The sequence below is a fragment of the Juglans microcarpa x Juglans regia genome, chromosome 2D, assembly GCF_004785595.1.
Source record: "Juglans microcarpa x Juglans regia isolate MS1-56 chromosome 2D, Jm3101_v1.0, whole genome shotgun sequence".
In the NCBI taxonomy this organism is placed as follows: Eukaryota; Viridiplantae; Streptophyta; class Magnoliopsida; order Fagales; family Juglandaceae; genus Juglans; species Juglans microcarpa x Juglans regia.
Window position 1 is genome coordinate 15970338 of NC_054596.1, and position 13421 is coordinate 15983758.

At 35.7% G+C, this 13421-nt stretch overlaps 1 protein-coding gene across 2 annotated transcripts; it reads right to left on the bottom strand.

The window, feature by feature from the left end:
* Nucleotides 1-2155: 2155 nt before the first annotated feature.
* On the bottom strand, nt 2156-6618 carry LOC121249950 (myosin-binding protein 7-like). Of its 2 annotated transcripts, XM_041148827.1 has the most exons (4): nt 6482-6618; nt 5425-6159; nt 3696-5080; nt 2156-2363 (listed from the first exon to the last, which is right to left on the bottom strand). In XM_041148827.1, exons 2-4 carry the CDS (start codon nt 5618-5620, stop codon nt 2304-2306), a joined length of 1641 nt encoding a protein of 546 aa, XP_041004761.1. In that variant the 5' UTR covers nt 5621-6159; nt 6482-6618; the 3' UTR covers nt 2156-2303. The 2 variants fall into 2 exon arrangements, with proteins under 2 accessions (XP_041004761.1, XP_041004762.1); XM_041148828.1 differs by lacking the exon at nt 6482-6618 and having other exon boundaries at nt 2156-2379; nt 5425-5766.
* Between the last annotated feature and the right edge of the window lie 6803 nt (nt 6619-13421).

The window sequence follows — 13421 nt, forward strand, 5'->3', positions numbered from 1 at the left end:
GGTTGGAAACAGTGGCTGGCATGTGGAGACCCAGTTTCCAAGTGGGAGATTGTTGGAATACATGTGGAGACTGGTTTTGGAGCTGAAAAAAATGTTTGCTAAAAGTTGACTCGACAGTTGGCTCGAGCCAAAGTTCGCTCGACGTCGTTCGACATACCGCTCAAGCAAAGCTCAAGTCTGAGAGTCCTGCTTGAGTACTGCTTGACACTTCGCTCGAGCGAGACACAAACCATAGTGTTCGCTCAACCCTCGCTCGACACTCCGGTCGAGCCAATGTTTATTTGGCTGTTCGCTCGAGGTGCGCTCGACACGCCGCTCGAGCTAAGTACGCAGTTTTGCTAGATTAGGGTTTCCAGCGCCACTCATTATATATATGTCATATTAGACTTGTGTTGGACGGTCTCAAGTATATTTTGAGAGAGAACAATAGTCTAGTAAGTGCATATTGTGTGAGAGAGCATAAAGTCCTAGAGAGTGTGAGTTGAAATTGAGTGATTGTAATCTTCTCTGGTTAATAAGATTTTTGCAGCTCTATGGATAATTTGCCGAACCACGTATATTGTGTATCGTGTTCTTGATTGTGTTGCTTTTACTTTATTTGTCATTGTTGGTGTGTGTGTTTGCATAACATTTCATAATACATCTGACCACACATTTCAATGACTTTCAACTGGCATGTTTGCAATTGAAAATTTGTTCATTAAAATATGATTTTCTGGACCAAGCTAGTAGCAAGTTCCTTCGAGCTCCAGCCGTGCAAATGGGTAGAGATGAGGGTGCGAGAGCCTCTGTGTTGAAGGGCTTACATGTTTATGAAATACACAATAATTAGATGTAGTGCAACACTGCAACAACATGATAGCTGTGGTGGAAAGTCAAGGTATCAGTTATTTAGTAGTGGCTGCTCTTGGACTATTAGACGCCCGACCGTTTCTAAGGTTTTCTTAAAAAAAAAAAAAAAAAAATGTGACAATGACAATGTAATTATAATAAAGAATGAACGGTTGGTTGGTTGCAAAAGAAATAGTTGTTTTTTCCCTAACGTTGCTTAGCGTATAATTCTAAAATCAAAAGTGAGAATGCTTAACAAACCGAAACTAAAAAATTATAGGCTTTTGGTAGATTCGTAAGGTCTGGAAAGAGGTATGTTATTATATATTTTATATATTTCAACTCAACATCCGAACGAAATAGTATTCAATTCGGAAACGAAGAGGAAGTAACCAGGACATCCAGAGTCGAAACGTGGATACAATTCAAGGACTTTTCCATTAAATTGACATTTTTCGGATTGAAATTTCCAACAAGTCTTTTTTTGTCAAATAGTCCTGCGGCGAAAACAGTGCGTATTTAACGGCGGAGATGAAACTGATCTTAGAGGATTCATTTTGTTTTGTTGGATTGGTCGGCTCGAACTTCATTTGCCTTTTTCTTCCACCGAAGTCGTTGGCAAGTAGGCACCTTATCGTGGAGTCAAAAAGGCAACGTTAATTAATGCCCACAAACATCATTATCCAGCCTTTCATATTAGTAGAAAATATCCATTATTTTATTATTATTATTCTGTTTGAAGAAATACACGTATAGGATATAAATTTTAATTAAATTCATGAAAGTAACTGAAGAACCTAAAAAAAAAAAATCCTAAAATCTTCATTTTTACGTACTCCATGTGTATTCTATTGATATGATTAGTCAAAATAATTATTTTATATTAAAAAATAACTCAATCAATCACATTAATAGAATGTATAAAAAATACATAAAAATAAATACAAATAAAATTTATGTTATTAGAAAGCTTTTCCTTTTCCAATCAGAATAAAGTCACCCTTTTATTCCCCTTTTTTGCAATTAAAATGCTCAACATAATAATTACACCCAGTTGCTCCCAGAGGACAAATGATGGCTATAATTGATAGGGCCTTGTTAAACTTTTCATCCCCTTATCTGCCAAGGCAAGAATGGTGAGATGGATCGCTTAAAAATTACAGCTTCATATCAATTTTCATTATATTATAGACTCTACTTACATAGTTTTATACACATAACAGATAATTGAACAGGAATTCTATGCATTAGTCACTATTTCCTTTTACACCCCACATTTCTGATTTTTTTTTTCATAGGATGTGGAGATATTTTTCATAGGGTGTAGAGTGTGGGATAGCGAATAGTAACTGATGTATAGAATTTTTCTAATTGAATTCATAACTCTTTCCAGCAGACTACAAATTTCTCAGGATAAAAGTGACCTAAATTACAGGCCAGGTTTCTTTAAACAACTGGTAGTTGTACACGATTTATGCATTTTCATACGTTTCACAGGACACAGTCTGGGGGCATCTTTTCTTCAAAATCACCTGAAAATGGAGGATCCTGTAATCAGAAATGCTTAACATAGTAACATAAGAATGGCCAACAAATTGAAAGTATAATGTGAACAAAAAACATTATTAATGAAAGGCTGCATATTGCTTTAACATAAGAATGGACAACAAATAGAAAGTATACGTAATGTGAAGCAAGCCACTGTTAATGAGACGCTGCACATTGCTTTATATAACACCAACTCAGTTTCGTTCCACAATTCTTATGTTCTTCAGGCTTCCTTGCTTTCCCTTCAGCTAAACTTCAATTTCCCTTCAATATCGGGCCTTAGCGATGAATTGTTCTTCCTATTTTCTGTCCCTGCTCTTTTTTTTTTTTTTCTTTTTCCATGAACATGTCAAAGGAATTATCACAATGTATAGTACCTAATTGCCATCTTTCATGGGTGCATTCTGCAAGCTGTTTGCTACAATACCCTTCATAATTCAATAACATGATTCAAAGGGAAAAAAGGGTGTCATTTACCAAGTAATTTTTATGAAAATAATTCAAGGAGCAAAAAAAGGGGGGCGGGGGGGTTGTGCCATGTATATGTATGTACTATAAAACAGAATATTAGTATAATAAACATTAGAAAAATGTTTTAAAATATTATTGTGGTACATAAGTTTATCTAGGTATTACAAAAAAGATCACTTTGAAGTTTTAAAAACCTGATCACGTGAACCACACATGCTAATCTTATTATTTTTAGGGTAAATTACATTTTGCACCCCCAAAGTATTGCTCCATTTTCAATATGCACATTAAACATCAAAAGTTTAAATTGCACACTAAAGTACCGACTGGTTTTAATTTACACCCTAAACTCCAAAAAGTTGAAATAAAGCTATCGATAGGTTTCAATGTGCACTCTGTCTATCCAAGGGGTTAATTCAGAGCTTAGTGGGTTCATTAAAACCTATAGGTAGTTTAGGGTTCACATTGCAATGTAATGGCTATCTTAGAAACCATCATCATGACCTTTATAACATCTACATTTCCATTTCACCTTTTTCACTGTTGGAAACTTTCTGAGTCTATTGGGAACCTAATCCCATGATTTTGTCCACGCTATATTGTTCAATGCATTCTAGAATTTGTAGATGCTGTACCAAACACCAATATTCATGTCTGCATTATTTCTATGCAGGATAACACCCGAACCAATCATTTTCGATATTAAAAACAGGCAAAATCAGAGCACAATAATCAGTAAGAGTGGATGGCCAGGGCCAGAGAAATGTAAAAGACAGGTTTATATACACTTAAATCTACGTCTCATAAGATGGAATTGATGGTAAGTAAAGTGCCTTAGAAATAACCTTAGAAGATGAAGGGGGCAAGAATGCCTGCTGCGTGGGATCTCTTAATTGCTGAATCTCTCGAAGCTGCTTTGATATCTCCTGCAGAAGTCTCAATGGATCCTTTTCCCTGTCCACATTCTCCGTACATAAAGTCAAGTTTTCCTTCTCCCCTTGGACTATTTGTAGCCTTTCTCTGAGCCTTTCAATCTCAATGTCAATTTTCGACTTTTCACTATCGAATGCAGACAGAGACTCTTTCCCCAAGTCAGAAAGCAAGCTTTTGCATGAAAGACTCAAGACTGGCAGCTCACTACCAATATCCAATCTACCTTTATCAATGTTAGGCTCAGTTCCAGCCCTGCTTATGGTTGGATGATCACTTGGTGCCTCTCTGCTCCAGACTCCAGATGCTCCCATTGCGACAACAGAATCTCTGGGTTCATTAACAGCATTACTAAATAATGCACTTTCTTTACCACTTTGTTCATTACAGTTTTTATTTCTATCATCAACAACATAGACATCATAAACAGCTGGCTCTGTTTCAAGCATGGAACCATGGGGATTGCTACCTGATTTATCTTTATATTTCCCATCTTTCTCTAGCTCTTCACCATCACATGGAACCATGGTGACTGCTGCCTCACCTGTCACCTGTTGGCATACTATGCCATTATCCTCTTTTCCCTTCTCTTTACCAGCTAAAAGAACATTTTTCTCAAGACAGCCATATCCATAAATTAGCCTTTGTTTTTCAACTAAAGGATCCTTATAATTTGAAGAGCAATTTTCACAACTTCCCACTTCCTCACCAATCGACATGTTATTCTCACTCTGCAACATCAACTGTTCATTATCATTCCTTTCAAGCGAAGAAGAAGGCATTTGTCCCCATTTATCCTTCTTATCATGTAAATCATCTTTTGGCGGCTCATTTGCTCGAAAACTCATCTGCCTGTATTCTTCAATTTCCTTCTCCAAAAAATGATTCTCCCTCTCCCTCCTAACAAGTATCTCTTTCAAAATATTCATTTCTTCTTCATCATAAGCAGACTTTTCTTCTATCATTCTTTGATACTGCCTCGCTTCCAATTCTACTAATGCTTTATCCTGTTGCAGCCGTGACATCATGGCTATTGCCTCTTCAGCAGCACTTGCCGCAGCAGCTCTCTCTTTTTCCAGTTCTAGGTAAAGAGCAGAGCGAGCAGCTTTCTCTTCTTCAAGAGCTAATTCCAACATTCGGATAGCATCAACTTCATTTTCATAAAATTCAGTCGGAGATTTAATTATGTTTGTTTCAACTGAAGAAGATATGCCATTACCCTCACCAAATGATTCACTCAGGTCAAAACTATGCTGGCTTCTTTCTCCCACATCAATGCCCACTGGTCCATTTGTTTCACCTAAATGGCATGACCACGAAATCAGTAAGCATGGTAATACAGTGTTTAATATGTATTGCCTAATCAAATGTAGTGTGCTCAATTAGCACAAAATTCAATTTCAGATTTTCAACATCTGGAAATTTTGACCTTTCTATACAAAAGATAAATATATTGGCAAAACTTTAAATACTGTTTCCCTTCCAACCAGGTATAAATTGATTTCAAACCTATTATCAAAAGTCAAATGAACTTAATGAATGTTGCATTTAAATAGCCGATGAGAAATCCACAGGAAAAGTGTAAGTTTCGGCAAAAAAAGATCTTAGTAGTAAAATTAGACAAGTTTAAATAATTTCACTCACCCATGAAAGAAATTTCTCTCCCATTTACAGGACCTAAGCTTTCACTGGTTTTGCCTCTCATTCCAGCACCATCATAAGGAGTGTTACCAGCAACAACTGAATGTGAATAATCATTTGGCAAAACAGAATAGAATTGTCTGTTTTCAAGAACAGCTCTCCTTCTGCGCCGAATTCCAGACCCTTGCTTCAGGTTCATAATCCTCTTCGGGCATCATACCCTCTTTTCCGAGCAACCATGTTTTGCAATCTTGGACTGGCAAATGAGCTGCAAGATGCTTCTTTCTCCAGTCCAACGATCCCACTTTCACAGTTTACATCTCCAACTGGCTGGTTACCTGAATTACATGCTTGATCCTCGAACCAAACCAAATTAAAAGGGAACTTACTCATCGCCGACTTATGAACAGAATAGATAATTCTTTTTGGCCAATTAACGAGCAAATCATGCACGCACAAATTGCTGTTTTTATAGCCAAAAACCCCATTACAAGGACACGGCAGATGCAGCCCAAAAACGCTCAACAATTTCAGGGGTAAAAATGCAAAAGCCGATACACACAGCAGGATATAAGCCAGAAAAAGCTCGAGAAATGATTCTATAAGACATCCCAAAGTCCACGGACGAACTGCTTGTAAAACCATCCTTCTTCGAGGATCTCAACACCCCAGATTTGTCCAAAGAAACTTAAGTAGTAATTGACCATTACAAGCACTTGAGAACTGAAACCCCAATTCCTACGGAGAAAATGCAAGCTTATACAGATCAGGGTACCAGAAATTAACCGAAAAGAAACAGCCCGCTAAGTAAAATGCAATAGTCACCCCAATAAAGACTTGAGCAGCGCAAAGAAGAACCTGGGAATCAAAGATTCTTTACAAAAGTGTGAACTGATAATTATAGCATACGCTTCTCCATTAATATATTGAAGAGCATGTGGAGTAAATAATTAAGGACTGCGAGTTCTTAGTTCAAAAGGAAGCCGAAAAATAAAATAAAACGCATTAGCCCGGAGTAGAGTTCGACACAACTACAAGCAAGCTGAATTTGAAAACCCACCAAGGATTCAACAATATTGGCAATGATTTCCGTAAGGACTTCGTTGGCTTCGCACACGAGCCAGATCTCCGCAGCTTCCTGCGTGCTGACACAGACGGGTAGTTCACGGCTTTGAAGTGGGAAAGTAGGACAGGGCGATAGTCAGCTCACCACGACGTCGTTTTGGAGCCAAAAATGGAACCATTTTGTCTTGGCGTCAAGAACGTGTCGTCCCGTGGATTTCGGGTTTTGGTTTCAAGTTTCAATTGTACATTTCGTGGAAGCCTTAACGAAGCGCCGCCAAAAGCCGTCATTGCATCAATTTGCATGCGGTTATGGATTTTAGTGTAAACCATATCTCATTTCGTATTTTGTAATGACTTTTTTCAAGTTCTAAGGTCTCGTTTGTATTCATAATTCATCTTAATTCATTTTATTACTATTGTTATTATTCAATAACTTTAACTCAAAAATTTTATTACTATTCACAATCCATCTCACTACTATTCACAACCGATCTCAACTCATTTCAACTTATCTTCGAATCTAAATGACACCTAATTTTTTTTTTTGTTTTCGTCGGCAAGTAGAATGCATTAAACTGAAAACAGACACATAGTTGTCTTTATATATTACAAGTCAGGGTCATTACCACTATAAAAATGTGAGATGTGGAGAGGAATTGTAGAGAGGGATATACTTCCATAGTGGTGATTGGATACTGCTCATTGCGCTAGATTATGCGCACATTGATTTTTTGATGAATCTTTACTATTGACCAAGCTTCAAAATCTGGCAATATGAATCGGATGTCATTGGTAACTGCTTGCATTTCCAATCAGTTGGTTGCTGTTCCTATTGGATTGCATGGATTGCCTGTTTTGAATTTCCTTCAAAAACTCTTAAATATATATATATTATATATATATATATATATATTTGATACATTAGGGTGGAAGGTCGAACCTATAATTTATTTTAGAAACGTGGATCTTGTACATCAGCTACAGGCTGCGCACATCTAAAAATTATTAAATATTTTTAAAATATGAATAATATGCAAATACCGCGTGTCTATATTTTAAGATTGTCTTAAAATTATAATTAATTGTATAAATTTCGTACAGTTATTTATTTATTTATTTATTTTAAATAACGCCCAATTCTTTAATCTTTAGAAATCAATAATTCTCAAATTCTCCTTAGAATTAAACAATTGACAAAATATCCGGCACTTTAAATTAGAGCAAAGAGTTAATAAACTTCCACTACGTCATTCACGAAATTTCAAGATCCGTTGGTTTTACTATTGAATTTGACTGCTAATTTATTTTATTTTTTAATAAATTTTAAATATTAAAAAATATGCAAATTTATTAAACATAAAATTTTAAAATATTTAAAAAATAAAAATAAAATGGACCGAGAGTCAGGAGGATATTAACTAGTAGCTTGTAGCATTTTCCTTAAATTTGACAATTATCCATATAAAATTATTATTATTTTTCTAATTTTCTGAAATTTCTAATCCCAGTATCCCACACACCTTTAGAATGGCATATCCTTCTTTCAACTAAAACCACATCAAGCCGAGACTTTCCAATGTTGTACATACAGACATACATCCGGACTTACTGGCAGTGGCAACATCAATAGCAAAATCCCTACACATGATCTGACAAGCTTAAAGAAAGTCACCAGTGGCAGTTCTAGCTTTGTCAAACCTGCCCACATCAATTTCCCAGTCTTTTACTCGACGATCCATGGATCATTCAACCTGTGTCAGTCACAGGTTGTTCGCAAAAGAGAATAGACATTTTCTGGTTTTCCACTTCTTCCGACGTTCAACTTTCAGGTAAGGAACTTCATCCGCTTAAGGATTCTCAACCATTCTATCCACAAGATCCTCCTCAAATCATGTTGTATCATTTTTCAAAACCCAATCCCATGATTCTAGACAATTCCTTGATTATAGACAATAGTTATAGATGGATACGTTGACTTTGTATGTAATTTCTCTTGCTGTAATATTGCTCTGTATATTCTATAAATGAGACTTGCACCACCAGAGATGTAACATCTCCTTTCTGTAGACTACAAGTGTCACGTGTTTTTAATAAAATAAACTCGACAAGAGATATCATATTTAATAAATGAACTTAAGATTTATTTTGTAGAAAAATGTCTAATAAAAAATGTTTTCCAAAAATATTAAATGAATAATCTGAATAAAATTTATGTTATAAAAGTAATTTTATTCTAGAAGGTTTGAAACTAAAATTAACTACTCCTTCTATTCCTAGCTTGTCTGTTCGTATTCATCATCCTCACCTAGATGGTTAAAAACATGAAAATAAACTAAAATGAGTCGAAAACTCAGCAAGAAATCCATCACAACGTAAACATAATAAACGTAAGGTTTTCATACTGAGAGTTTAAAATTCATGACTGTTCATACTGATACTTATACTATGCATGACTGAAATGAGTCGAAAACTCAGCAAGAAATCCATCACAACGTAAACATAATAAACGTAAGGTTTTCATACTGAGAGTTTAAAATTCATGACTGTTCATACTGATACTTATACTATGCATGACTGATTTAACTGACTAATCTGACTGATTTATCTGATTTAACTGATTTATCTGACTTAACTGACTGGCCAACATACTTAACCCTGTGTGCGAGGTTGTGCACCTGCCCCACGTCCTGTTGCAGTAAGGGGAGCCGCTGATAGTATTCTGGCATACTATGGTGGACCACGTCTGAGTTCGTGGCTTGCACATCCACCCTAAAACTGAACTGCATTGGTACCATGCATCTGAATGACCATCTTATTAACTGATCTGATCTTATGTTGCACTTGAATTTAAAATGGCTTACGTGTCTTATACACATGAGATGCATGACAAATTATATACATAATCATAATTTCTGAATTTAAACATGATGCGGAATGACAAAATCGTATGCTATGCTGGATGACATGTTTTCATATGACATAAATGGTGCATAAATAATTGGCTGTAAATGAACTGGCTTGAATAATACTTATTTATAAGCTAAACTGTGATGATCCTAATTTGTGATCAAATTACTTACTTTGTTGCTCTTCTTCTTGAATAACACTTCGCAACTCGACACCTAAATGCAATAATAACTATCACTAAATTTGTTTGGGAACAAATAAGTACTAATATCTTACTTAATTAAATTCACATCGTAGAACATAATCAAATAAATATTCTATTTATCACAAAAATCAATAAATAGTGATATCTTAAATTATTTACAATACTAATAGCATATTCTTACTTTCAAAATATAACTTAGTATAATACTTGAGATATAATTAATTCTATTAAAAATAAGTCATAAAAACTTAAATTATCAAAATAGGTTTCATTTCTTATAATAAACATAGTTAAACAAGAAATAATAATATCATTTAAATATTCTTAACATGTTCTTTATTAAAATTTACAACTTTAATAGTATAAAAATACCAACATTTATTAAAGTAAATAGTAGAATCTCGTTTAATAAAGCATTCAAAATAATTTAAAAACCTTTACTACTGAAATATGATATCTAATCTTTCAAATATAATTTAACTGTATATATATATATAAATCTAAAATAATTGATGGAAACATTCGATTAATAAAAGTAGACTCAATCATAATATTATTCAACACTCATAACTTATTTCTTAATTTCTTTTTAAAGTATAACATAATAATTTTATTAACATCCAACTAAATAGATAAAGGAATATTAACTAAAATAATAGGCTTCATAATATACTTCAAAACACATTTTAAATTCCTTAAACATTTTCTTAAGCACAATTCAATTGCAATAATCAATCTCACAATAGTCCAAGCCCATTTAAAAACATATACCAATTTACAAAAAAATTAACCCCTTTCATAAAAACAAGAAAGACTGAGGCCCGCGTGAAAAAGTCTACTAGGAACCAGGGCTTTCGGCCGGATGGGCTTCAAGGCCCACAGCCCATCATGAAGTGTCTTCCACCTTAGGAAAATATACAGGTTCAAAACAATGGGATGATCAAAAGCAGGGAACTCACCGAGAGGCAGACTGAGGCGATGGCAGCTCCGGGCTGGCTGGAAGTGGCCAGCGACGTGACTGGGTTCCTGGGCAGAGGTGGTGCGACGCCGTGAGAGAGAGAGAGAGAGAGAGAGAGAGAGAGAGAGAGAGAGAGAGAGAGAGAGAACTATAAAACCGAAAACAATCGATAGAGAAAGGAGGGTGGTGACGGTCGTGGGCTATCGGAAAGGAGTGGGTTCTACGGGAGGTAATTGGCCGTCAGTTTCTGTGATGCCTAAGCTGTTCCCGGCATAGGGTGGTGGTGGAACAACCTGGAACAGGCCGCTGACTGCGTCGAGGAGTTCGTCAACGGTGCAACATGCCGTAGCGTGGTTGAGCTGGGTTCTCGGCAGTGGTGGTCCATGAGCTAGCACCGGCGTGATCTGAAAGTGGTGGTGGTGCTCCGACGTCTTCTGTGGGGGACTTGGGCGTAGCAAGTGGCTTGGTTGCTCTGTTTCGGAAGTGGAAACAAAGGCTCACCATGATGAGTCCGTGTGGTGCGTGGTGAGGCTTACTGTGTTGTTTGAAGAGTGGGTTTGTCGTCCTTGAGGTTGTCGACGGTAGCGTCGGCTTGCTCTAGGCAGAGGGGATGAGCGTACATGGAGGGGAAGGCCTCAAGAGAGGTTTGCGGCTTGGAGTTTTCTTTCCATCCAGAAGTGATAAGCGTAATATATATATATATATATATATATATATATATATATATATATAGGTGATGAATCAAGAGGAAATCTAGAGGAAAAGAGACGTGTGGAGTGGAGAAACTGCTCATCAACTAAGTTAGTTTTCACGGTTTAAAGCAAACGGGGGACTCGGGTTTTGGGAGTACGACTTTTGGAGTTGGGAGTAGGTTTCCATTAGGAAGTTTATTCAACTAGTTGTGGCTATTGCACCAAAAAAATCGGGTCATACATAAAATATCAATAACAATATAATAATAATCCTATTAAAATTAATAAATGGAAAACTTGATAATAGTAAAAATAATAATAATAGTAGTAGTAGTAGTAGTAGTAGTAGTAGTAATAATAATAATAATAATAATAATAGAATATTTATAGTTATATAAAAAATACATAAGACTTATCTTATGGCCTAATCTTAGGATCGGGTTGTTACAAGAGAACTTTATGGTGGTTTTTCAAATCTTGTCAATTCTAATATTTGGTTGCTAGGAAAATAGAGAGAGAAAAGTATACAGAGAAAAATGGTTTATTTTTTATGATTAGGTATCTATGCAAGATTTGAAAATTGTATTTTTTGTTTTTTTATGCTCAATTACTTTAAATTCAATCAAAAGCCAAATAATCTGAATTTGATGCTGGAGTAATGTTAAATGAACTTTTTTGGGTTATCTATAAATTAGCAATACATAATATCTTGCATTCAAAACTACTTTCTCATTTGTTACTATTAGGAATTTATTTTTCTCCGAAAAAGGAGGGAAAGAAAAAACCATGTTTTTCTTATGCAATTTGGACGAGTAAAAGTTTACTGCTAGTTTTAGAATGAAAAGGGAAAAACAAAGAATCAAAAGGGTACGGAATATTCCTCTTATTAGAATGTGTGTAGCACTGTACAATGATGGTATAAATATATACAATTGTACGTAACAAACAAACTACTTTCTATCACAAATAGAAATATTTACTGAGAATTAATGAAATAATAATCAAAGAATAAAAATGTTTGAAATGTACAATATTAACCCTTCCCAGACTTAAGACTTGATGCTAAACGACATGTGTTTGTTGTGATAGTTAAACAACCTGAAACTGGAGTATTTTCATCTTGTAATAGCCTCCCACAAGATGGAGAATAGAGATTCACTATTCCCATCATGGACAAGTGTTGTCGGATAAGATATGAGGGCAAAACCTTGGTAAAAATATCAGCCAGCTGATTGTTTAAGGCTACGTGGGTAGGTGTGCTTCCCTCTTGAATTTTTTCCCGAATTAGGTGACAATTATATGCTTCGTTCTTTCGGGAAAAATAGGATTGACAGTTATATGGAGAGCTGCTTGGTTGTCACAATGAAGTAATGCAGCCTGTGTATGAGGAACTTGAAGATCAATGAGTAGATAGCGGAGCCAAGTAATTTTAGAGCATGTAGATGCCATAGAACGATACTTAGCTGCAGATGAGGAGCGAGAAACAACAGATTGTTTCTTGGACTTCCAAGAAATTAGAGAGTCCCCAAGAAACACACAATAGTCGGTAGCACTTCTACGCGTGTCAGGACATGATGCTCAATCAGAGTCACAATATGCTTTGATCTGAAGCTGAGAAGAAGATGAAAGCAATAAGCCTTGGCCGGTGGCAGCTTTAATGTAGCGAAGAACCTTATGGGCTGTGGTCAAGTGTGAGGTAGTTGGATGATCCATAAACTGACTTAGGAGCTGGACATCATAGCATATATCAGGCCTAGTAATTGTGAGGTACAACAAATGACCTATAAGTCATCTATAACTGCTCGGGTCTGATAGGGAACTCCAGCATTTTTGCTAAGTTTGAAATTCTGCTTAAGAAGAAGCTGAAGGGATTTGCTGCAAGTGTATCGGAGTCTGCCAAGATTTCCAAAACATACTTTCTTTGGCATAAGTGAATCCCTTTAGAGGATCTAGCAACTTCCAAGCCAAGAAAGTAGCGCATACAACTAAGATCTTTGATCTTAAATTGGGTGTTAAGAAAGCATTTAAAAGATGCAATAAAGGATGGATACTTTTCAGCAACAATAATGTCATCTACATAAACTAGAAGGGCAGTAAAAGAAGTGTCATCTAATTTAGTAAATAAACTGTAATCAGCTCTAGATTGGTGAAAACCAAAAGCAATGAGTGAGGA